This window comes from Amblyomma maculatum, chromosome 11, assembly GCF_055883805.1.
Source record: "Amblyomma maculatum isolate TAMU_Amacu chromosome 11, ASM5588380v1, whole genome shotgun sequence".
Lineage (NCBI taxonomy): Eukaryota > Metazoa > Arthropoda > Arachnida > Ixodida > Ixodidae > Amblyomma > Amblyomma maculatum.
The window spans coordinates 84,037,377-84,063,642 of record NC_139354.1 but is presented as its reverse complement, the minus strand read 5'-3'; the positions used below and the strand labels follow the sequence as shown (position 1 = coordinate 84,063,642).

Genomic DNA, 26,266 nt, shown 5'->3' with positions numbered 1-26,266 from the left:
AATCTTCACACCGCCTAATAATTTCTTCCCCGCCACTGTCTGCCTCTGACCTATGATGTGCTCACCATAATTGTTTGCCTCACCTCATTATGGGTTTTGAACCCGTTTTCAAGCCCATACTCTTTTCCCCGCGCGAAATTCGTCGGTATTGTCTAGCTCCTAAATTTTAATTTTCTATACCGACGACGACACCAGAGGATCACCTCCGCTCGACATGAGCGTTCTCAGCCACCTACTTAAGCGCCTGCTGCATCGTCGCCAGATCTTCTTTGCTCTATTGATTTCTCCTTTCCTTCACCACAGCGAAACCAGTTTCTTGCGCTCCTTGAAGGTTTACGTGCCTCTTTCCATTGCTACCAACCTATTTTGGAACGCACGTCCACTGTCGAGCGCCACATTGACACCGGTGCCCATGCTGCTCTGCGTCAGCGCCCATGTCGCGTTTTCGCCGACGAACGCCCAGTTATTGAAGAGCAGGTGGACACAGTGCTCAAAAGTGAAGGTATTCAGACCTTCAATAGCCCATGGGCCTTTCCGGTAGTACTCTTCAAGAAGGAGGATCGGTAAGCCGGGCGCTTGGGACGCAGCATGTAGTGTAGCCACTGCCAGCGACCGGTTAACGCTGCGCCTGCTTTCTCTAGTACAGTGTTCATGTGGGTACCAACGTGCAAGAAACGCGAAGCTTTTACTGACGCTGTTTTGTTGTCTAGGACTGCAGCAGAAAACCAGCGCTATAACATCCATTGGAAGCATGTAGCATAGAGCGAAGAGCTGCAGGCACTTCACCCAAAGGAGCAAAGAGCACAAAATGACGACGAAGCGAAGCTTTCGAGCACGCACTGCCCAAAGGAAAGATGCTACAGCTGTCTATGGACACAACACGTCACAGTCATCAGCATACATAGTTGTGCCTTCAGAGGCGGTACGTTAAGCTCAGCGCAATATTGTAGTTGCCGTTTGGTTGATGTCTCCCCACATTAACACCGATGGATGGCGCTAGTACTTTATTGCGAAAAATATTTATGTTATTCGGCATCGCAGCTAAGACTACAAAATCGGCTTAATTATAAAAATCTTCGACAAGCACGTACTGTAAGCGACAGCATTTATAAACGTTTCTAGCAGCTGAACTCTTGTGTGAGTAGTTCCAGAACGTGCGCATTGTTTAGCCAGCAAGCCTTTTCTTGACAGACCGTGTATCGTGCTGTTTTGTGCACTTATTTCCAATATATAATGCCGTTGCTAACGGGGCCGTGATATGCTGTTGGTTTGGTTTGCCTCTATAGAACGCGCATCGGTCCTACATTATGATCTGAGGGGCTGTTTAGAGCATCGGCAATAAAATGAACTAATTCAGAATGTACACGACTCTCAAAGTTTACTTAAACGAACGCAGCAAACAGGAGTGGTAGAGCATTACTTCAGGCTTCTAATCGTGCACAATTCTTGGTTGGTTCGGCACGTTCGAATTGCCCACCTCTAAGCTGAGTCTCACTGTTGGAAGCCACGAAAGGATGTGTCCCCGTTTAGTATTTTTTCACGCTGCGTGATTCTCCTAAATGTTCTTGTATTAAGGAGTAAAGGCTCTTTACATCCTAAAAATTTTAATATTTTTCGTTACCTTTAAAATAATTGGAGGGAAGGAAAAGGTTTGGCCGAAAATACAGTTCAAGTACAATGTTTGCTTCGAGCGTGTATAGACAGATAATCACCGATGAGGTGAAACTTACTCGACGAACCCGAAACGGATGTTAGAAGGGACTTTAGCCGAGTGTGTAGGTAGATGGTGGGTAAGTCGCGACATTGTGATTTGCGATGTTACATAGGCAACAACGGTAACAACTGACGACTCTTGCGATTTGAATTGCTCAGGCTGCTATGCTTGAAACGAGGAAGCTGCACGCGCAGGGTGTTGTCCGGATGCTTTATCTCGGCATTTATTTTATATGATGAGTTCGAGCTTTCCACGCTCTCTTTGTGCACTGACTACTGTCGTTCAAGCTCGGAGAAAACTCGGGTGAGCGCAACACTCGGAGCGCCATGTATATCCCGAATGTAAAGTTGCTTACTGTGTACATTCAAAACCTTCGAGACACTGCAAAATAGCAAAATAACAAATATATATTGTATTTCAGCGAAATTGCCATGCCAACGTTTTCATTTCCATTTAGCTTCCAATCCTGGCCAGCTTCAACTACGAGTTTTCTCTCGCAAACATAACTATTAACAAAACTGAACATGTTGCGATGTTTGGAATGAATTATTTTGAAGCAACGATCCAATTTTTGGAAACTCATAGTCTGTGAGTGAACTCTTTAACATCCTCACGCGTCCTTGAGTAACTTATTTCCTCAATGAGCAGCATTTTCTCTTTCTAGAACGGACCTCTACAATTTTGTCGCGTGGAGAAGAGTGTGCAATTTGGGGCTCATTACATCCATACGGTTTGCCAGAGCCTATCAAGAACTAATGGCGGTGGCTTTCGGCATAAAGGCGCCAAGGCCACGTTGGCAGTACTGTCTCGGAAAAGTGGCTGGTCTTATGCCGTTCGTGGTCGGTGAATTGTACGTGCGCAAGAACTTCGCCGCCGAAGCTAAAAATGACGTAAGTCTTCCTTTGGGTTCATATCCTTCTACAGAGGTGACGTGAAGCGGTAGCCTGAGCACCAAAATACAGAAAGTTGTAATTCGAAATGGAATGTGCCTGCATTTAAGTGTTTGTGTGCAGTATGATTGTTGCACTCATTTAATCGCTTCCCCTCCAGTACGCTGTTACAGTGCCTAAATTTTCGCGATTTGCACGGTATGACACCGAAAGTCTTGCAAATGTGTCCAATTGGGCTACCAAAAAAAGTTGCACATGTGACATAGCAGTAAAGGGAAGTTTAAAAATGCTCGACTGCCCTACTTTTTTTTTAAGCAAAATACATGTAAACGCCGAGACAAAAAGATCACCCTGTAAAATGATAGACTAAAAAATTGTCTTTTCAGTTTATGTCTTCTAGCTATTAATTTAAAGCTTGCCTAGATATGTTTATAATACAGCCCCGCTCACATCTCAGTTAGTAATGAGTTAACTATCTTTTTAGGTTGAAATTATGCTCAGAAATATTACCAATACCTTCAGACAATCGCTTTGTTTTGATACATGGATGGATACAAAAACAAGGGATGAAGCACTGCAAAAGGTAAAATATTCAGACATTCGGAGAAGAAAACCCGATGTATGCTCTTATCATTTAATGTGCAGCTTGGTGCGCCGATGTTACAACTATTTTGCAGGCTTACATGTTTTGAAGCAATATCCGTCGTTTCACTTTGTAGTCTACGAACGGGAATATATACAAAGGGGAGTGAAATAGGTGCCGGGGCCCTCCCAGAATCGGGCCAACACTCGCCACGTAATGATTGCATCAACGCCCATGATAACCATGTGCTTTCCATTATTACCTCCACTTACTTGCTGCGCAAGGCAATCAGTCCAAGAAACTGTTCTGGACCTCTCGCTAATACTTATTCCGGTTATCCAACAGTATATACCTACCGAGGAGGGGGTTAAAAGGGATGCAACAGGACAGAATAAAGAAGTGCGTAACGAAACTGAATTGAATATCATGTCAACGAATTTTTTTTTCGGAATAGGTTTTTTAAATCGCTTCAAAATTGTACACTCTCTGAGAAAGGCAACCTTGAAACTGGTGTAACCGACAATCATGTTAATGTGCTTCTGGCATTAATAGCAGAGCCGTTTTTATGCGTAATGCTTGATGGTCGCTGATATATTGTACGCTGGTGAGGCAAAAGACATGCTAAGACTTGGCTTCAGTCCAAGAGGCCCGTGCGCTTAATATGGAACTAACTTATTAAAAAAATTGTCTGTCTGAAACAACTTGCAGTTCCCGTATCTATGCTCATATTTGTGCGTGCCTCGTCCGAAGTGTGTGGCTATAATGACCCCGGAGGGTAGATCAATTATGTTTATATAGATTCATCTCTACGCTGTGAAAACGTCGAGTCTCTTGTTGATCCTTATCTTTTATTTTCAACCTAGTCCATGGCGTAAGAAGGTTTAGATAGGGAGACAGCACGGACGAGGCCTTGGGCGAAAGTTACCAGAAAAGTACCAGCCAAGCTCCTCCGAACCGGACCGCTGATCGCAGCCTCAGTATCGAAGTAACGATGAATCTTCGCCGAAAGAAAAAACACACACACACGAAAGACGCCATTGCGATAGGAACCAGCGGATATCGCGCAGCGCGTTTCTCCCGCGCATGTCGTTTGTGCGGTCCCAACTGTTTCTCCGTCTTATCCATAAGCATTACCGTAGCACTTTATTCTTAAGTGCAGAAGTGAAGTCGAGAATAATTTATTGGCTTGCGAATACTTTTGACGAAATTTACATCCTAACAACGCAGCGAAGAAAAGGCTGAAGTTGCACTTTATATTAAAATGCGGTAGAATGAACAACATATCACTCAACCGGTGAGCCATGATTATTCAATCGAAGGCGCTTGGGAAGCGCAGTTTCCTCACTTTAAATAGCGTAAACAGGGCAGAGAAATCAATCCCCGCGTTCGATGAGGTGAAAAGGAGGACCTTAGCGCTCCCTACGGCTTGACACAAATCACTAACGCCCAAACGACTGAATCAGCGAATGGGATAAGCAAATGAACAAAAGTATGGACAGGTTACGTGTACGAAAAGGGAACAAATGCTGTCGGATCCAAGGCTTTGTTGTCTCAATCATGCCCAAGTGCCACCAATGTTTGCACGAACTCCGACTGCACGAATGACTCCCGATCCCCAAAACGCTTGACAAATTGAGCCCGCCATGTCCCCTTTACACATCATGCCACGATTGCTGACATACAGCTCATGGCAATAAGACTACACACACTGCCAAAATCACCGGCTGGGCTGCCGCCGTCATAAGCCGTCGGCGAATAGCATCTTGGTCTATGGTGACGGTGCGAAAGCGGGAATTGGGTAAAGAAAACTTGACTCTCTAAAATTGGTTTCAATGAAATAGGCACAGTGCATGGTCCGTGCGTACTGAAACCACCACACTTCATTAATTATCGCCATAACCTCGAACAAAAATATCAGTGCGTCATTGAAATACGGTGCCCTGTATGAAGGAACCTGTATGAAGGGCAAGAGACCACAGTCAGAACTGGGCATGGTCTTACTGATTGGTTTCCGATTGAGAAAGGAGTGAGGCAAGGCTACATACTGTCGCCCTGCCTATTTAATCTATATGCAGAGTGCATCATGAGGAAGGCCGGCCTGGACGAGTCTTCAGCTGGAGTGAAGATTGCTGGAAAACATATCAACAACCTTAGATATGCGGATGATACCACTTTAATGACAGAAAGTGAAGCTGAACTCAAGAGACTTCTGATGCGCGTACAAGAAGAGAGTGAGAAGTTTGGGCTTAAACTGAACATTAAAAAGAAAAAAATCATGGCGTCTTGCCCTATCAAGTCCTGGAGCATCAAGGGACAAGAAGTGGAAGCTGTGACAGATTTTCTCTTCTTGGGCTCCAAGATTACCTCGGAAGGAGACTGCAGCCATGAAATTAGGAGACGCCTGCTTCTGGGAAAGAGAGCAATGGTTAGCCTTGACCGCCTAGTAAAGAGCAGAGCCATTAGTCTGCCAACCAAGATCCGTATAACTCGTGCTATGGTTTTTCCAGTTGTGATGTATGGATGCGAGAGTTGGACTGTGAAAAAGGCTGACCGCCGAAGAATTGACGCCTTTGAATTGTGGTGCTGGCGAAGACTCTTGAGAGTTCCTTGGACTGCCAGAAGATCAAATCAGTCAATATTGTCGACCATAAACCCTTACTGCTCATTGGAGGGTCAAATTCTAAAGTTAAAGCTCAGCTACTTTGGTCATCTGATGAGAAGAGAGGAGTCGCTGGAGAAAGATTTGACGTTGGGAAAGGTTGAGGGTCGTCGGAGAAGGGGTAGGCAGCGAACGCGATGGTTAGATGGCATCCTCGAGGCACTGCAGATGAAGTTATGTGATGTCAGGAAGATAGTGAGAGACCGGAAAGCGTGGCGTGACATGGTCAATAGGGTCACGAAGAGTCGGACACGACTGAACGACTGAACTGAACTGTGCCCAATCATAATTTTGAAGGACCTGTAATTATTGGAATTCCTTACCCGAATTTTTACGCAGCATCAAGCATCCCATTCGCTCTAAAGAGTCCGTAAATTCTGAGTAATATTTGTGCCCATTAACTGATTGGGCACAAGTTATGCTGCTTTATTGCACCCCATCACATTCAAGAGAGCATTCTGGCGGGCTAGTTGTGTTGTGTGGTCTCGTCTTCGTTTTCGCGCTGTTTTTCTTCACCCCATCACATTATTGTTTATCAAACCTCTAATGTAGGCTTAAGAAAAACGTTAACCATAATTTTTACCTATATTGTTTTGTATTGTACAAATTATGCTTGGTGTTCTTTTTAATATTTTTGAAATTCTCTTCCTCTCTGTATTGTGATCTGGATCATGAGGATAAAAGAAATAAAGAGAAAAAGGAAACAAGAAGCAAAAAAATGATATAGAGCATGTGAAATATGGGAGGAGGCAGTTGGAGTGGGGAGCTTGCAGAACTCAGTTGGAGAACTTTAATTAAGGAAGGATAAAGTAATAAAGTAGCGAGGAGAACTAGGGATCAAGCGAGTGCGCGTGGAGAGGGCGAACAGATGAGCTGGCACACTGGCGCTCGAACCAAAAAGGCAACGTCAAAGAACAAATGCAACCAGTTGTACTTAAAGCTTTGTTGTAAACGTGCCGCAACTTATTCGTACAGCAGGTTCGAATTGCGCGCGAAAAATTGTTCGCCTTCTACGCCCTTATATAAGAGTGGATGAAGCTACTGATTCCCAAACTGCACCTAATTATAAACTTAGACAAATATAACGTGGCAAAAAGGCTTTCCTCGCATAATCGCTCAGAGTTGAAAATAAAATGGGCCTCAAGAAGCGCATATTACCCATACAAAAGCATAACCTCCCACTACGTCACTGGCCGTTGAGCGAAATGCCATTTCATAGGGCTTAGACGAACTAGGGGACTTGATCTTTCCGCGACGCGGCCCGCTGTGCCCCCACCTCTATATCTTGCACCATGACCCAGCCTCAAGACCAAACCTTCGAGACAGGCCATGATATATCTTTGTTTAGCTTATGTCGCCTACGATGGCACGAAGCGTTATGTCGTTTAGGAGCTTTTGTTGAGTGTGATTGGATAGGAATAATTGTACATTTTCTTTACCAATAGTTCAAGTCTGTCATCTTTGGGTAGCTTAAGTCTAGTATAAGTGTAAGGGGTAAAATTTGCTGTGATTAGATTTGCATTTTATTGAAATTAATAATATTAACCTGTATTACACACCTGTGAGTTAAAACAGCAAACCAAGTTCATCTAAGCGAATAGTTGATTGTGTGAGGTGGCGCCACAATCGTTAGCTAGGCGATGCGGATACAATATATAAGTATAATTTAAACTACCAACAAAGAAACGTAAAAAATAATTACCTGCAATTGGGTTGCACATAACACAGAAACGAAATCAAGGAACGGTAATGGGAACTTTTGGCATGTACGCTATATGAGAACCTTGGGATTAATAAAATGTTATAGCATGTATGATAAGTGCTTCAATTCAGACCCAGAATTAAGAGAAATGCATTCATCTGTCAAATCATTAAACACTTTAGGGACGTAAACGCACATTTTGGCCCTTTATCTAGTCTTGAAGGATGGAACCAAACCAAAAAACGCAGTTCTTTGCGAAGCAGGCATAGGCTGACGTAGGATATTTGTATTTGTCGCTACAGAAGTGTCCCAGCCCTGCTATAAAGTAAAAATAGTTTGAAGAGAAAGTAAATCAAGTTGATAAAAATATCTCCTCTCAAAGATGCAAACGCGATTATAAGCCACACATTTCAATATGTGTTCTTTACATTAATATCTCCTGTTTCCGAATGTCTGAAGGAGAAAACCTAGACGTTTTAGCATATTTCAATATGCTTTGTTCAGGCATGTCTACTATCATTTTTTTAATTTGAAACAGTGCCAATTATTTTATATCAAAAATCAAGCAACAGCTGTAAGTAGGAAAGACCTAATAATAATATCGAATATTAGCATCTATTAGCATATGAGAGTAGCCGCCAATATTACTTAATATATCATGCTGAGAGGCACATATTTTCAAGACGTGCTCACGAATGACGTTGCTTCGCTCCGTTAAATGCATCAAACGCACACTTATTACGTAACGTTACTTAAGGAGCTGAAAAATTCATGTTTGAGTGACCATGCACGACGGGACGGAGGAGGACGTCGAGTTCTATGTTCCCTAGCTTTGTTCTATATATGTCTGAGAATATTTGACAGTTACTGGAAGGAACCAATAAGGTGTATTATTTTTGATCCATTATCTGGAAAAGCGCTTTTGGCGTAAGAATTATGACCTGTAAGATAGCTTTGGCAATTGCAGCAGTAGCGTTCGATGCCGATTCATAATATGAGTTAGTCTATTGGAGAGAATCTCTAGCTTTCCTTTATTATTAAATGCTTGCATTAAAAATCTGTTTATGTTTCTCGCAGTCCTTGTGATTTTGAATAAGGCGAGCAATGTTGAAATGTAGGCTTGTTTGATATTCTCAAGGGCGCTAACGAAGAATTTATCGGCTGACGCTTCGCTGCTAAGTTTTCTTAATACGCAAAACTGGAACTGGAATTCTAGCCGTATATGAGAGACAGCAAAACACACAATACACAAAAACAATAAGTATGCCCGGACACCTGATACAAAATTGAAAATACGGCAAGTACTCCTTCAGAATTAGGTGATACTGGTAAGGTGCTAAGGTGCCTAGTTCCCTTTATGAATACCATTGGCTCAGTGTATACAGGGCAATACTTCAGGCTGTGTTGTAATTTGCGTTCCCCCAGCTGGCACGCAGCAGGCCACGTTCCATTACCGCAAGTCGTACCTGTGGTAATGGAAACGCGTCTAGGAGTTCCGCTACTGCTTGCCAGTAGACTCGAGCGTCGTTCAGCCAGTAACTGCTACAGACAACCCTGTCGTTGGTACCATCACGACGTCGTGGTGTTTTGGGCAACTAGAACAGCGCGTATTTGAGTACAGCATGTCGATGCGTGCATAAATATTAAGCATACAAAATCTTGGTCGTGAATGGCAGGCACTACCACTTCAACAGCTAGATGTTGGTAGCCAGTCATGCAAAATCAGCCAAAGAAATGCTGTGAAAGTATAGACGCAAGCCTCGAAGTCGTGCACCCATGAAATAAAACGAAATTGCTGGGATTCAAACCAGATTTACTTAGAGTGTTTAGCGATAGCTGAATTGACACGGTCAGGCATGATTTGGTTCGGCGTTTAAATTTATTGCTCTGAATGGTAAAACTTTGCCGGCCTTAGTTATCTAGCAGCGCATGAAGAACCTTAATCCGTTTCAGTACCGACTTGATGCCACTTCCGTGCTCTCCTGCTCGCCAAATCAACTTCGTGCTGCTCTCTATCGTGACGATCGTCTGAGGTATCACGGCGTCTGTGATGCTCCGTCGACGGATGCTGCCCGGCAACCGGCTTTGTGGCTTTCCGCATCAGCTGGGCAGTGTACGCCTTATATATTCACGCTAAACTGTTATACCCATGATTAGGCCACCTTTTTCAAATTAATTACAACCCTTCCCGGCTGTTTTTGTAAGTAAAATGTAAGCCATCGATGGAGTAGTTCGGTCTTTTATAATCTGAGACAAAGAACAGTACAGACTATAAGATGATGAATTGAGCTATCATTAGCGATACTGCGTAAATATAATGGGTGAGTAGACTGCATGAATAGAGAAACTATTTTGTCTTATTAAATTCCTCTTCATGCTTTGAATCTCAGAGAATTAGATTGTCGTCAGGAAGCAACTCTTAGACAGGTTCTCTAGAATGGCGCAGAAAATGTCTAAAACGTCTATAAAAGAGATGCGTTTCATTCGATCTTCCGCACAGTTGTCCAATATGACCAACAAGATAGGTTATCCTAACTGGATATACGACAATGCATACATGGAAAGCCGATTCAGATTCGTAAGTGGTTCCTCTCTTTCTTTTTACCTCTTCGCCTTCCCAAGCCAAGAGAAGCCAACTTATCTTTGTTGCTATGATTGTTCGCTGAAGGTTGAACCGATCCACCCGAGGGAACCGTTCGCACGAATGATGGCAAAGTACTGGAAGAATTCAGCCATACAGGAACTCCTTCTGCTTCGTAGCACTCCCAACAAAACCACAATGTAAGTATGAATACAGCAAACTGTTTTCAGTAGTAGCAGCAAATGGTATGCATACTAGCCGTTGCGTGCACCTTATTATCATTCCCCTCTTTCCATATTGTGCTTACGTCCTCATGAATGTCTGAAATGGTTGTTTAGGCTTTCCAAACGAAATACGAACAGCCGTGCAGTTTCCTAGCGCATTGTTAGTGATTGTGACAATAAAGGCTGAAAACGGAAAACGGATCTAAATATTAGGAGACGCTTTAGCTCCACCTTGAGTGAAAAATGAAAGCGTTAAGAACACAGTCGTGGCTGTTTCGTTGCCGTTCACTACCACTTGCTTCTCATGCAATCAACTGAGACAGTGACGTGAATCTGTTTGTAGATTATTTCAAACAGAGGGTGCGAAGGCACTGCGTTTCAATCAGCAGAAAGGCTGAGCCCAGAGACCGCATTGCTGACTGCCGCCTCGACCGCACAGGAGTCGCCGCCGGTGTCGCGAGCATGAGTTGGTCACGTGAAGATACGCAAAGAGAGAGTTTTTTTTTTTACGCGTGCTAAATGGACGGCGCTCACGACGAGAACGATGTCGATGTTTCCGTCTCCCTACCTGCCTAACACTGTCGCATTAAAGCTCCTGCCAACGAAAAGCAGTTGAATCTCTACAACGGTGTACCTAGGACCAAGTCAGACGAACTTTGCCCCACACTCCTTTCTCGCACAGCGCAGTAATCATGGTAGCGAGTTCAGCGAATAATATATCAGTGATTGCTTCAACCTATCCGCACGAATAATATTGTGACGTGCGTCGGGGCGTCAGAAAAGAAGAAGAAGCTGCGGGGAAGAAGAAACAGAGCGTTGATGTCAGTGCTCCGGAGTCCATGGCTGATCTGATACGCCGGATCGTGCGAGAATTACTGCGTGACAAAGATTCTGCGTGCCGGGCCGAACACCAGTATGACGGTTGCGCGCTGCAAGTCCCGCAAGGAACACAGCACACACCACTGTGGCTTCTGTTTCTTCTTCCCCGCAGCTTCTTCTTTTCTGACGCCCCGAAGCTCGTGACACTTCCCCCCTCTGACCGGTGGCGCCAGCCATCTGTGTGTTATAGCTGTGATATGACCGGACACATCTCCCGGTATTGCCGTCGGCGGGGCCTGCTACCACAAGATCATCGCCTGCTGCCCAACGTTTCTGATGATTTCGACACAGAATTTTATCCGACACCGGCTCTGGATACATGCAGCCCGGCACAGATGCGAAGCGGATCGCCTGCTTCAAACCGCAGCTTGATGCCGCCAACCCAAAGACAGCGACAATCACCGTCTCCTCGGCGCCGTTCTTCCCCTTTGGGAAACTAGAAGACGCGGCCCATGGGGGTGAAGTCGCCGGAAAATCAACATTCCCAATACCTCTGCCTGTGTTTATGTTAAAGAACAAACTCGAAGTATCCATTGACGGCATCCACACTATGGCACTAATTGACACTGGAGCAACAGTCTCTGTTACGAGTTTAGCATTCAAAATCGATTAGGAGCATTTCTGTCTGAAGATATAGTTGTACCTGCGATGTCCGGAGAATTGATTAAAGTTATTTCATTTACGAATTTATGCGAGGATTTCGACGCCGTAATGGAGCCTACAACACTGGCCTGTGAAAAGAAGAGTGTCTTGGTGCCTCGTTGCATAGTTTCAGTCACCAGAGGCCACACCTTGCTGTGGATTGTAAACTATTCAGAGGAGCCAGCCGCGTTGCCTCGTGTCATGAGGCTCGCTGATTACGAGGAAGGTGTGTCGAATTACGTGGCGGCATTAAGTAACCATGCTCCTAAAGAGAAAACATCCCATTCTGCAGAGTCTCGAATACAGGCAATGATAAACACATCTTTGGGAGCACAAGAGCGCCAAATTTTGACTGACCTGCTTTCCAAGCATGTTTCGGTTTTCGACTTCGCCAAAGATCATCAGCCACCGATTCCAAATTCTCGCATCCATCATTCGATTGAAACTGGAATCTCTCGCCCGAACAGACAGAAGCCCTATCGTGTGTCCCCGACCGAACGTCAGCTTACAGACAAACAAGTTCATGACATGCTCCAACGTGGCGTTATCTAGGAATCTTCAAGTCCCTGGGCGGCTCCAGTTATTCTCGTTAAAAAGAAAGACAGCACATGGCGTTTCTGTGTGGACTATCGTCGCCTTAACGCTGCTACCAAAAAAGATGTATATCCGCTTCCACGTATTGACGATGCAATCGACTGTCTTCATTCGGCGTCATACTTATCTTCGGTAGACTTGAGATCGGGGTACTGGCAGATACCGATGAACCAAAGCGAAAAAGAAAAGACGGCATTTGTGACACCCGATGGTCTCTATGAGTTCAACGCATTGCCCTTTGGATTGTGCAATGCGCCTGCCACGCTCGAACGATTCATGGACACCATTCTGCTCGGACTCAAGTGGAAAATATGTTTGTGCCATTTGGACGATGTTGTGATCTTCGGCAAGACCTTTCAGGAACACAATAGCCGCCTTGCCATCGTTCTTGATTGCATTGAGAGAGCATCCTCAACTCTAAGAAGTGCCAATTTGGCGAGTGCCAAACAATTGTTCTTGGCCACTTAGTCAATAAGGATGGTGTTCGGCCGGATCCTCAGAAGATTGCGGCTGTAACCAGCTTTACAGCACCGAAATCAGTGAAGCAGCTTCGGAGGTTTTTAGGACTGTGTTCCCATTTTCGTCGTTTTGTGCCCAGATTCGCTCACATCGCGTACCCGCTCACGTGCCTTTTGCACAAAGATGCACAATCAATTGGGCTACTGACTGCGACTCTGCCTTCCGCCACCTCAAATTCCTCCTGACATCAGGACCTATCCTACGTCACTTCTGTCCTTCTGCCCCCATCGAAGTTCACACCGATGCTAGTGGCGTGGGCCTTGGCGCAGTGTTCATCTAGCGTCATGGCACCTTTTGCGGGCCCAAAATGCGCTTTTTCTGGCCCAAAATGCGTCAAGCCATTCAGCGCTAGGTAGCTAGTTGTGTCAAGTGCCAGCAGTACAAGCTCCCTACTTCCCATCCACCGGGACCGCTGTACCATATTGGGGCTCCGACTGCACCCTTTGAGCAGGTGGGCATCGATCTCTTGGGTACTTTTCTGTGATCTTCGAACGGTAACCGATGGATAGTGGTATGTGTAGACCATCTCATTTGATATTCAGAAACAGCCGCAATACCCTTAGCCACTGCTTACGAAGTATCTCAGTTTCTTCTGCGATTTCTCGTCCTGCGCCATGACCCTCCTCGAGTTCTGATCAGTGACCGTGGGCGCCAGTTTACAGCTGAAGTTATCGAATAACTAATTCGTCTATGCACCTGCGATTACCGTCATACAACGCCGTATCACGCGCAATCGAATGGACTTGCTGAACGGAACAACCGCACTCTGACCACTATGTTGGCAATGTACGTGGACTCTGATCACAAGAACTGGGATGATATCTTCCCTTTCATTACATACGCGTATAATACTGCACAGCATGAGACGACTGGCTACAGTCCATTTTACCTCCTGTATGCTCGAGCTCCCCGCATCTGTCTTGATACCATCCTTCCTTTCTCCCTCCACAACGAGCTTTCTATCGCCACCACTTTATGTCGAGCAGAAGAAGTTCGCCGCATTACCCGCCTCCGCATCCTGGACTCACAGGAACGTTCGAAGGAGCGTTATGACAACCGACGCCCACATGTCTCTTATGTGCCCGGTGATTTAGTATTGCTGTGGACGCCGCTGCGCAAGCGTGGTTTAGCCCAAAAGCTGCTGTTTCGCTATAGCGGCCCTTTTGTCGTTTTGGAGCGCCTGAGTGACGTGAACTATGTAATTTCACGCCGCACCGAAAGTGGCCGATGCTCACGCCGGACTCAGGTGTTGCATGTGGCTCGGCTAAAAAGGTTCCATTCCCGGTACCTTATTAAACTGCTTGCCCTGGGGCTTCGTCTGCGAGGGGGGAATTGTCGCGTGCTTCGGGGCGTCAGAAAGGAAGAAGCTGCGGAGAAGAAGAAGAAACAGAAGCCACAGTGGTGTGTGCTGGTGTTCCTTGGGGGACTTGCAGCGCTTTAGACGACAAATAAACGCCCCCGTTACGTACTGAGTACGCAAGAATAGGTTGTATTGGCTATGAACGTTGTAAAGCCCTAATACCGTAAAGGCTTTTAAATGCGCATAGACGACGACAGAGAGACGCATCCGCTGAGTAAAGTTTTGCAGCATTATATCAAATATGCTTATTCGCATGCTTTCAATAGCGGCAGTGGCCAAGTTTAGTATATTTATGTGGGTGTACGACGGGTCTAATGAGATAAGCGAGAGGAAGAAATGGGCAAGGGCAGGACATGTAGAGCATAGAGGATAACCGTTCTTCACAAAGGGTAACCAGTTTCATTTCAAGGAAAGCAAAGCATAGCAGGGAGTGGCATAAAGCTAGATGGGAGGAGGAGGATAAGTATTGCATGTTGTGAGGGAAAGATGAGTTACTGTTGGCACTAGAACCTAAGTGGCCCCACTAGTGTGACTAAAGTATCCACCCTTATTTATTGATAGCAAAATGGTCTGCCAGACCTCTATGCATTAAATAGGGCTTCAGTCTCGGTGGATAGAAAAACGAAATTGTTGAGCATTCTAGAATGGGCAAGCGACCATATAACCTTATGGTTCTTGCAAATTATCCTGTTTCTGCTTTTACGGAGGAGGAGCATAGGTATTGCATGTACTGAGGGAAAGATGAGTTACTGCTTGGCACTAGAACCTAAGTGGTTCCACTAGAGTGACTAAAGTATCCACCCTTATTTATTGTTCGCAAAGCGGTCTACCAAACCTCTATGATTTACATAGGGGCTTCAGTCTCGGTGGGTGGAAAAAAAGAACTTCTTGAGCATTCTAAATGTGCAAGCGACCATCTAACCTTATATGTTTTGCAAATTATCCTGTTTCTGCTTTTATGAAGGAGGAGGATACGTATTGCATCTTCTGAGGGAAAGATGAGCTAATGCTTGCCACTAGAACCTAAGTGGTCCCACTAGTGTGACTAAAGGATCCACCCATATTTATTGATAGCAAAATGGTCTGCCAGACCTCTATGCATTAAATAGGGGCTTCAGTCTCGGTGGATGGAAAAACGAAATTCTTGAGAATTCCAGTATGTGCGAGCGACCATCTAACCTTATAGTGTTTGCAAATTATCTTGTTTCTGCTTTTACAGAGGAGGAGGATAAGTATTACATGTTCTGGGGAAAAATTGAGTTACTGCTTGGCTCTAGAACTTAGGTGGTCCCCCTGGTCTGAATAAAGGATCTACCCTTATTTATTGTTAGCAAAGCGGTCTACTGGACCTCTATGCATTAAATACTGGCTTCAGTCTCGGTGGATGGGAAAAATGAAATTCGACAGCATTCTACAATGCGCAAGCAGCCATTTAACCATATACGTTTTGCATTATCCTGTTTCTGCTTTTACTGTGCATGGTACCTCATTTTGCTGCCGCACACGGATGCGTCAAAATTTGACATGGATAATTGTTGTAAAATTTGATTAGAAAACTAAACACAGAAGACAGACATATAATAAAACAACCTGCTTTCAGCCACATCCGAGAGGTGCTAGATTGACAATGTCGTTGTGAATATGGAAAAAGGAGAAGGGTTGGAAGCATAAAACATAAGATGTTAAATTAATATTTATATGCGCCCAAGTAGCACAAAGTGGACGAGGAAAAGTGGCCGTAATCGACGCATGTGGGCAGCCCATGCGGGCATTCCTTGCTGGCCCCATGAGAGATTTGCAACGAATACCGCGCCTGGGCGGCCCCCTTATGCAGCCCAAAGAGGGCTGCCACTATTCGGCCCGGTTAGACGAATGTGGAATGCGTACTGAAATCACGAATGGGGCCTCATTTTGTACTGGTTAATGAATGTTCCAATGCTCAGGTCATTTAAATCCTCCAATACCCGAAAGGTATTGATGCGGGTTCTCGAGGGCCGGCTTAATTTAACCTGGCCAATGTGTTGCCCCCCTTGGTGGAAGTTGACATTTTTGGAGCTGTCTAAGCGCCACTAATCATCAATTGTGATACTTAATGCCCTATTTATTTACCCTGTATTATATACTGAGCAACATAACAAAAGCTTGTTTTAACACTGTACTAATAAGGGCTGGCCCGCTCTGCCCCACAAATGTTGGTTTGAAAATTTTATGATCCCGCAGTGTGTTCAATCGTAATGGTGCAGGGAAGAGTCGGAGGCAGTCCAATAAAAACTTTTAATGCTGAAAAGTTATTGCTTTATAATTTCTGGCAATAATACATAATTGGTATAGTTGCCTTGCCAAAATCATATATTCCTAATTAACGGTATAACTGTGCTTAGAACTGTTATGTGAAATATTTAAAAGAAGCAATTACCGCCGCTGCCCTATTCAAAGCCTTACACATCCATCCATCGTCTTCTAAGCCTTTTGGATCGCATTACAAAGGAGAGCTTAAGCGTGGTCCAATGTTTTGCACCACATAGATCCTTAAATATGTTACGTTTGCCCGCATGTATCCCAAAAGAGGTCCGTGTGGACAATGTGCAGCATACTTGTTTTTCAGCCCCGCCGTGGCCCATGTGGGACATATTAGGCTTTTGAGAGAGCAGCCCCATTTGTATTAGCCCATCTTTTATCTGCTTAAACGGAGGCTGAAACGATTTTAAAATTGCATGAAATTCAGCGGTTGGAAAGAATGGGCTTTATAAATCATCTGTGGCAATTTGTTTCCGATTATTTTAAAAAGAAAAGCCGAAATCGATGTTAAAAACGCGTCGCGGGCTTGCCCTCATTGCTGCCGGAACTGAGGAACAGATGTATCGGATGTCAATCTCAGAAAGCAGGCTGATAAGGTCGACAGTGCGATTTGCACGCTTGTTTCATTCAATATCGCGTTTTGCGATTGACAGATCATCGGTGGCGTTTGTTTTCTCTTATTCAGTCGTTCTGTACTACTTGTGATAATTGAAGTTGGCATAAACACGCTGCGGACTAGGGCAGTTGTCAAAGCGGGCCAGCTCGTGGGCTTTTCGCACTCGAGTGCCGAATTCCGACTCGCGAAAATCTGGCAACATCGTTTGCGCTGTCGACGTGCTTGACGGCGTCGTTCGTAGCGGCGTTTTTTGAAACTGCTGTTTGCTCGTATTCGTATGGTGTGTAAGCTATTGTGATTGCTAGAATAATCAATAACACTTTAAAGTAAGCTTTCAAATCACCTGAAGAAACACGCACGAAGCAACAACGCCGTCGCCGGCCGGAGATACCGAGAGTTACGGCATAATGGGCCCGGTCATTTACGGGCAACAGCGGTGTTTGCTTGGTAGGCGGACACTCTGATGCCCTTTGTTTTGTCAAAAACTGCTGTTTGCGTTTATTTCTGTCATTTTTAACATCTTTGAAGGGACATAAAGATATAACATACTGCGCAGGGAATATTTGGAGCGAAATCTGTTTGAACTTCCCTTTAAGGCCCAAATGCTTGTGCTTTGTGTCTGCCCTAGAGTGCCCTCCAATAGACAGATTTTGGAAGCAACCAGGCATGACCGATATTTAGCCCCGCTAAAACCCATACGAAACCTATCGAGGTTTGGGTTGGGGAGCAGGTTTTTGCTGCATAAAACCCACACTTCTGTCAGAATTTCCCTCGGGGACCGCACAATGGAACCATGTGAGCAAGGTGCGCCCATACCCGTTTTTAACTCCGCCAGCGCCAATGCGGTACAGATTGGGCTTTTCAGTTGTAAGCCCTGTTTAGGTTGTCCCAGGCTTTTTCCACATAAGGCCCACATGCATCTGCCCTAAACTTCCCCTTGAGGGTCCCTTGAGGGCCTGTGGTGGAAAATGTGCTCAATTAGCCCTTTCCACGCCTATATGCGGCCCAAAATGAATACTCAGGGGCAAGCCCAATGAGGGGTTGCCCGCTTGACCCTTAAAAGGGGCTCTCTGGGTATTATACCAACTTTCCTAGGCCAAACCGCCCATATAGGTTCTAGGTGGTTCCATATTCTGTGCTACTTAAGTGGGCACATTGTATAAGTCCTCACTTCAATGCATTTACAGGGAAGGACAAAATGTATAAGCTTTCGCACTTTCTCAATGCGTCTTCCCTTTTTTTTCATAAACTTGATGAAACCAACTCAGAACCAACTTGATGTAGCCTTGCATTTATCTTTTGAGAAATATTTTTCTTGTGCTCAAACTAACCTTTACGCTGTTGGACTGTTCGTGCAGGTGGCCGGGGCCTGCAATTGTGAACGCGTACTACAGCTTCGGAAAGAATGAAATGGGTGAATATATTTACAATTAAAAATGCATACAGTGGCTTAGATGAGGTTTGAATACCAACTTCTTCCACATTATAATGAACAGCCGTACTGTGAAATGAATTGAGAAAATGTATACAGCACCTTTTCAGCAGTCAGGCTGAAGCTTTTACAGAGAACAGAATCGTTATTCCAACATTATGAAAAGGGGAAAAATTGATAACACCTGCATTGTTTTGAAAGTGGCAATAATGTAAATAATGCAATGAGAATAGCGAAAAGACTCTTGAAAAGTTCCTACTGCATAGAAATACATTTAAAATTAAATATTTTTCATAATAAATACCCTTCTAAATAAAGAGGTAGCTATAAGCAATAGTGATGAACACAAAGCATTCTTTTTATTCTAGACTTTCCAGCTGGAATTCTGCGAGATGCCTTCTATAGGGCGGGACTACCCGCGTAAGTGACCGACTTATTCAAAACAGTTGACATATGTGCTTTCTAGAACATTGTTTTTTTTTCATGCCGCACATGGGCAATCATTGAACTTTCATACCAATCCGTAAAACAAATAAGGCATATAGCACGTAACAACCTACTTTTAGCCACATCATCAAGATGCTAGACACTGATCAGTTACATCTGAACATGAGAAAAAAGAAGAGGTACAAATGTGACAGTGCAGCAAGCTAAATAAATACATATTGAGGGCACCTTGTACGTCTTTCTCGGTGTTAAAAGAACCTTGGGGCACTGAAGCCACTTATATGTGCCAATACGATAGCATTTCCCTGCTGGGAATGCACTGTCACCACCATTGTTACTATGGCAAAGCCTGGGATGTTCAGATGTGTCTGGACTTTCAGTGGTACCGTCTACATAGAGCCATTATGACATCAGACACTAACCATGACTAACGATGAATATGATTAAGACATTGACTAACTATAACTATGGCTACCCATGAGAATGAAGAGCTATGACTAACCATAGTCACAGGTAGTCATATTCATGGTTAGCCGCAGGTTTAGGTCGTTCTAGTTAGTCACAATCAAACTAATTTATATTTATTGTTGATCAAAAAGACAGTCATAGTTATACTCATAATAATGATTAATCATAGTCAGAGCATAATCCTAGTTGGCCACAGTAGTATTTGGTCATAGTCAGAGTTAGTCGTAGTTGGTTGCAGCCATGAGAAATAGGCAAAACATGATTACTCAGTCATAGTCATATATAATTATAATTGTATTCATAATCAAGCTAGTTATGACTAGCAAATTCATAGTTAGTCATAGTCATTGGTAGCTACTGACATTGTTGTTCATAGTCATGGTCATAAATTTATGACTGTAGCTATTAATAACAATGGCGTTTTTTGCCCATGGGTAATCAAATCCTAATTATTGTTATTAATTATGAGCGATTGATTCATTATTATCGATCTAGGCGCGGTTGACAAGGGCGAAGGAGTTTTGGCCATCAAACGTTTGTTGACACAAAGCATGAGGCATTAAATGCCATCGCTTCAAAAGATGGTTTCTTACAAGCAGTGAATTCTTATTGTACTCGAAAATATAACCGAAAACGTCCACAGAGCTTTCTCAAGCACATGCAAAAGGTCAGTTGTATCGGCTGCCAAAAGGCCAAATGAGTGCCACAAGGTTGCCAGTGAAGCGCGAAGTGCACCTTTTGTGAGTGCGATATAGCAGCTCATGCGGAATAAGGAATTCTGCCCCAAGGATGGTAATGAACCGCTTTGCACATATTTACCATCCCTGTGCTGCGCCATTGGCCATTTAACCATTCCAAACTTCCTCTAGTCATCTTGCATAAGTAAGTTAGCGGCTTATTCATGGGGCGAGGGTAATGGGACAATAAAGAGTACGTAATTTAATTGTATCTTGTGTTAATCGTTCGCTGGTGAAAAGTTCGCGAGTTATGTGAGCCTCGTTACTGATATGAATAATAGCTCTCCTTCTCTTTTCTCAGCTCCGTCAACTACGGAGGCATCGGCTCTGTAATTGGACACGAAATGATTCACAGTTTCGATAACCAAGGTACTACTGCATTTTCATAAGAAATTTATGTGTGTGCTTGTTTCCCGTGCCAATGTTAACCCAATACGATGCATCGAAACACAAAACGTTTCCCAACGTTCATGCAGTGCGTGCTGCGAAGAGTATAGATAATTGCCTCGAAAGTGCATAGCATATACTACAAATTCAATCAAAGATGTTTTGCATGAAACGCGTGGTGCGTTAACGATTTTAGCCGAGTAGCAGCTGGAAGCTTTCTTTTTGAGGCAGTTTACTGCTTCCCGTTTCTCTTGCATTCTTTTCCGCGTAGTTTTTTTTTAATATGCTGCCTAAAACTATGTCCCACGAACAGCATGGTAGGCAAAACTGGCTAATGGCACGCGCAGTGGCAAGTTGGCATGTTAGGGCCAATTTCGTGTTTCGCTTGTGAGTGCCAAGCGAGTTCATTTTTATCTCGGTACTGTATTGTTCTATTTTAACATGCCACAAAATTAAATAGAGTTTTGGCAACGTTTACTAATAAAGTATTATTTGCCTTTTATTTCGGCTGAGTTGGGCTGAGTTCAAGTATTACTATAAAATGCCTCAAAAGCGTATATATAAGAGGAACGGAACGGTACTGGAACGAAACGGCTGGCGAGCTGATTCAATCGCAACATCGCGGGTTTGCATCCCACTTGTTTCTTCAAAGCATATAAGTATCAAATGTTTCATATGTGCCAATCTCTTGGCGCCTGATGTCACAATTCAGACAATGGGACTTTTTAATGTGTAGACGACGCCGGCAGACGTGCATTTAATGATACATTGGCGCCTCTATGCTGTCACATAAAATATTCGTTTATTTGTTGTACAAAGCGCTTCTGGCATGCGTCTAGGCGAGACAAGGGGTGCACAGGGTACGGCGAATCGGAGAAAGACTACTCTGAGCATTTTAAATGTGGATCCAGGAATCTAAGCTTATGATTGTTGCAAATTTGTTTTGCTGCTATGGCGCATATGGTCCTTGATTGAGGGAAGAATATAAAAAATAGAGCAACCCCAAGAGTCATTATGTTTGCGAGGTCGCAGCTGTAGAAGCTCTTGATGCCTTTGCATTGATTGATCAATTGAGGATGCTTATCATAATACAATGGCTATGCTTGAGTATTTGTGTTCTTGCGATGGTGATGAGGCTGTCCTCGTATAATCAGACGGTCACCAAAAAGACCTGACTATTAAAAAAAATAATACAAAACTTAAATCCAAAATATAAAGCCCTAACTATCTGGTTCCGAAGGAGGCTTTCCACAGTACAGCGTTAGAACTTTTAACGCCTTTCTCGTCTATCAAGTCTCCCCCCACTTCCTCCTGCTCATCACAAAATCCTGTGTTCTGAAGTCTCCTACTGTGCTCCGTAGAGGGCGCGAACTGGCTGACACACGCTTAAGACCCTAGCTTTTTACCGCTGCGTCTTCAGGGCTCTACATCGTACTTCCGTCAGTAGCCAGCTCACCAAGCAGTTGTCACACGATGGCTCTGGGACAGTTCCTATCCTGTGTGCGCTGTAAAATGCCAGAGATAGTTTTGTCTTTGTCCTAAGAACGCATTAGATAATCTTTGCTTCCTTCAGTTCAGTGAAAGTGCCTTCTTTTGGCTCACTCCAGTTACCTCCGAGAGGCTTAGCACTGGAAACTGGTACCGTCCCTGCAGCTTCGCTGTCCGTGTTATCTACTTCCTCAACACTGCAGAGTACACCAAGTGACCCAGCGCCTGATGTGAAAGGTTGCTTGTAGGAAGCCGCATCTCTTTATCCTCATACTTAGCCTTAGGTGCCACCTCCCGTTATATAATTGAGGGCTATCCATTACTTCCCTTCCCTTGGTCTCCCTCCAATGTTTTCTGTTTGGCACCCCTAACGCCACAAAGCTGACTTCGATCTACTGTCTCTCAAGCAATTCCCCTGTGCCGGCGGAAAAGCACAAAACTGCATTTGTGTACGTCAGAGCTGGCATCCCCACCATCTCCCACAGAGTACTGGCTAGATGCCAAACGCCCAGAGTGCGCGATGGCCCACGATATGCTTGTAGCATGCTGTTTTCCCGCGAATTTTCATTTCATGTTACCCAAGGTAGTTGGCGAAGTATTTTCTAGACAACTTCCTATTTTTTAGACTGCTCTGTAAATTTAAATTGCTTCCGCTTTTACATTCCGCTCGCCACATGACATCAACATTCAATTCTAGGGCTTGAACTTCACACGGCGGGCATTCATTACCGTCGCACAGATGTTAATTTTTGGTAATGGTAGAAAAGACAGCAAAATCGTTCGCGTGCAGCTGTGCTGGTATATATAGTTCAGCTTTCCTTGCGGCCTCCAGATGTTCAAAGATGCTCCAAGTTCTGTGGTGTCTGCGACATACAGCATGTACAACAAGAGTGGTAATGGATATGCCTGTTACAAGTTTTTCGGGATTATCAGAAAAATAGATCTGTGATCAGTTCACTCAACGCGCGCTTTTATAGATAAGAGCAACTCTTTTTAAACATCTAGATGAAATATTCCTCCAGGCCAAAACACCGCAGGAGGTTCCATAGCATCCCTCTGCCCACATTTCCATATGCATTGGCGATATCCATGTACTGCACGAAGAGCGCGTTCCTCGTCAACTGCGCGACGCCTGTGTTAGGACAATAAACACCTCTTTATGCGTCATCACACACGAAAACCGTTCTGGACCGTCCTATGAGCACCAGTACTTCGTTCCAACGCTTGCATTCGACCCTTTGCCACCTGTTCTGTGAAAGAAAAACCAATCAAGAATATTTTAGGTAAAAACATATATTTTCTCGTTATTTCTGGGATTGAATAGGTGTTCCTGTGCATCGTCTCTGTATCATGTTTACCCTTTTAAATTTCTTTCTCAGTCTGGCATAAGAGGTATGTAGCGAGGGTGTCATGAAGAATAACACAAGATAAATTTATTAAGATGCGAAAAATATTTTTTTCTGAGCTCAGCTTACACACAAATGGCAACCGAAAATGATATGCTTGTATCTTTCTAATCTGCCCAAAGGCTATGGAATCTCTTGCTCGCTTCATTTCTTTATGCAAGCGTAAACGAGCCTTTGAAGCATTTGCACTTAGCAATGCATATACACACAAATACCTGTAAGGCATCGCTCGAAACCAATGGATTTGTTTTCAAAACTTGATGCATATGGTGGCTTAATGCAAAAGTAATACTCCCGGTTTCTTCGTTTTGAGTTATATGCCTAAAAGGACCAACAATCTGTTCAATATTTTTTGCTTCCAAAAAACACTCGGAGAAACTTTGAACATATTCATATTCGGTAACACTTTTCTTTTGTTAAAGGAAGCCAATATGATGAGGAAGGTCGGCTTAGAAACTGGTGGACAAATGTAACACGAGAAATGTTTGAAAAAAGAGCGGAGTGCTTCGTTAACCAGTATAGCTCCGAATTCAGCTCCTTGGCCAACAGAACGGTGAGAATAAATATTTAGGCTTATTAGTTACGCAGAATAGTTACCTCATCTTGCACAAGTTTTGTTTCTGTATATTCTTGTTCGTATGCGTTCACATTTTTTATTTGTCTGTGACCGAGGCTTTCCCCCCCACGTGCACAAATTCCAGCTGCCTGCATTTGCAGTTCTTAGAGTCATATATAGAACTTGAATGGTTTTAATCTTACAGTGAGTAACGTTTTCTGATTAAAATATCCAAGCTAAAACAAAGGGCAAAACACGCAACTATACGATGAATAACAGCGGGCTACAGAATATTTTCCTAAAGCATTGACAACGCCAGACTGCCGTTCACAGAAGTTATGAAATTCATAAATGCTGTTAGCATCGAAACCGAATTGTCATTTTAAATTTAAGTAGTAAACACCGCCATAATTCCGTCAAGATGTGAACTTTATACTAAGGATTTGACATTGCGAGTTCGAGTACCTTTTCATCCGCTTTAAGGGTAGCTATAATGGGGCTTCCAGAACTTGTTTTACTGCTGTCGGCAGTGCAAGTTTTATTCTGCGCGATTGGAGCACAGTATTCAGGATCTATTTGCCTTCTACAATGTACTGTGAGATAATGTTTTCACAGATTCGGCTAGCGTAATACTATCAAAAAGTTCGAAGCTTTACTGAATTGACAAGACCGTAACAATACTTTTTTTTCTGTTCGAAAGCATAATATAAACAACAAACAAATCCGCAAATGCACCTTTCGCAGAAAGGACTTCACTCGTATGCCATTCAGCAGGGCAAGGTCTCAAGCCTACAATATGTTCCTGCGATTTGCACAGGGATATATTTCCCCGATTCTTTGCGTACTCAAATCGCCACTAACCTGCATTAGTACAAAATCTACGTAAATACACCAAAATATATTCTGGCCGGCGTAATCATGCAAAACATTAGCTGCCTATAAGTAATGTTTTAGACATCTTCAGTTGTTAAAAAGAATTAAACTGTGCCGAAAATAAGCATCTAAAACAACTATCGAACCCAAACAAGAAAGAAGTACACACTAAACCTAACCCTTAAGAAAGTATTAGCTCTGTTCCTTTCCATAGCGATTCAGAAGTTAAAATGCTCTGTTACTGAGCCGAAGGGCGTGGGTTTAACCTCGCCTGCAGTGGCAGCGTTTCGATGGAAACGAAAAGCAAAGCGGCCGTGTAATGTGCCATATAAGTGCCGGGAAAGTACCTCAAGTGGACGAAATAGCCGGAGCCCTACGCTGTACGGCGTCCCCTGTTGAGACGCTGTTTTAAGGCTTTAACCTTAACCGTAACCAGCATACGATTTCAGCATTCATACATTAGGTTACGCATGTCCGCAAGAGCTAAATATATTGCTAGTCTTTTAAAAAATGATCCATAATTTAGCGCTCTTATATAAAGTTGTATGCGGAATAAAATAGACCCGTAGAAATTTAAATGCTATTCTAATTTGGCGAACAGTAGCAATGAGAACATATTTATGAGGGTGTGCAATGTTTTGAACACTCTCGTTGCCCGTCATAAGCTATACTCTGTGACACGATTGTTAAGTTTTTATTAATTTCTCATCTTTTTTTTATTTACTGTCACTGATAGGCTTTTCATCAACTGCCTCCGGATTCCTTACCCTAGAGAATGGCAATTGAAAACGCGTTCTCACTCTCTACTTCTCCTGATTATGGGATATTTCCAGTGCACGGAGGAAGCTGAGGAGAGTGTGCCAGCTATTTGTCGCATAGATGTTATTGCAATGTTTAGGAGACTTAGTAAATGATTTAGATTTTATCTACGTGACACTTTTGGCAAATGGTTGAAAGCATAGACATTTCGCACACTGTGAAGGTTCAAGCCACGCCAGATTGGATCGAGCATACATATCGGCCCATTTTGCACAGAACTGTGAAGACTATATAATCGGAGCTGTGTCGTTCACTGAATAGAGTGGTTATATTTTAGAACACAAGAAAAATAACAAATAAATTTTGACATGCGAAAATTCATTGCGAATTTGTTAAAAGATGATACACCTATGATGGGAACACAAAAAGAAATCCAGTCGCTTTTAATTCCC

At 43.7% G+C, this 26,266-nt stretch overlaps 1 protein-coding gene across 1 annotated transcript in view; it reads left to right on the top strand.

Annotated features, from left to right (window-relative positions):
- The window catches only part of LOC146174289 (neprilysin-1-like), a 96,324-nt gene that overhangs the window by 44,040 nt on the left and 26,018 nt on the right, over positions 1 to 26,266 (top strand). The window contains exons 7-14 of the mRNA XM_084585369.1: positions 304 to 563; positions 2,454 to 2,604; positions 10,049 to 10,126; positions 10,217 to 10,329; positions 18,620 to 18,675; positions 19,062 to 19,113; positions 20,647 to 20,714; positions 24,049 to 24,179. Of these exons, the coding sequence (XP_084441495.1) occupies positions 304 to 563; positions 2,454 to 2,604; positions 10,049 to 10,126; positions 10,217 to 10,329; positions 18,620 to 18,675; positions 19,062 to 19,113; positions 20,647 to 20,714; positions 24,049 to 24,179 (909 nt within the window). The remainder of the gene's footprint in view (positions 1 to 303; positions 564 to 2,453; positions 2,605 to 10,048; positions 10,127 to 10,216; positions 10,330 to 18,619; positions 18,676 to 19,061; positions 19,114 to 20,646; positions 20,715 to 24,048; positions 24,180 to 26,266) is intronic.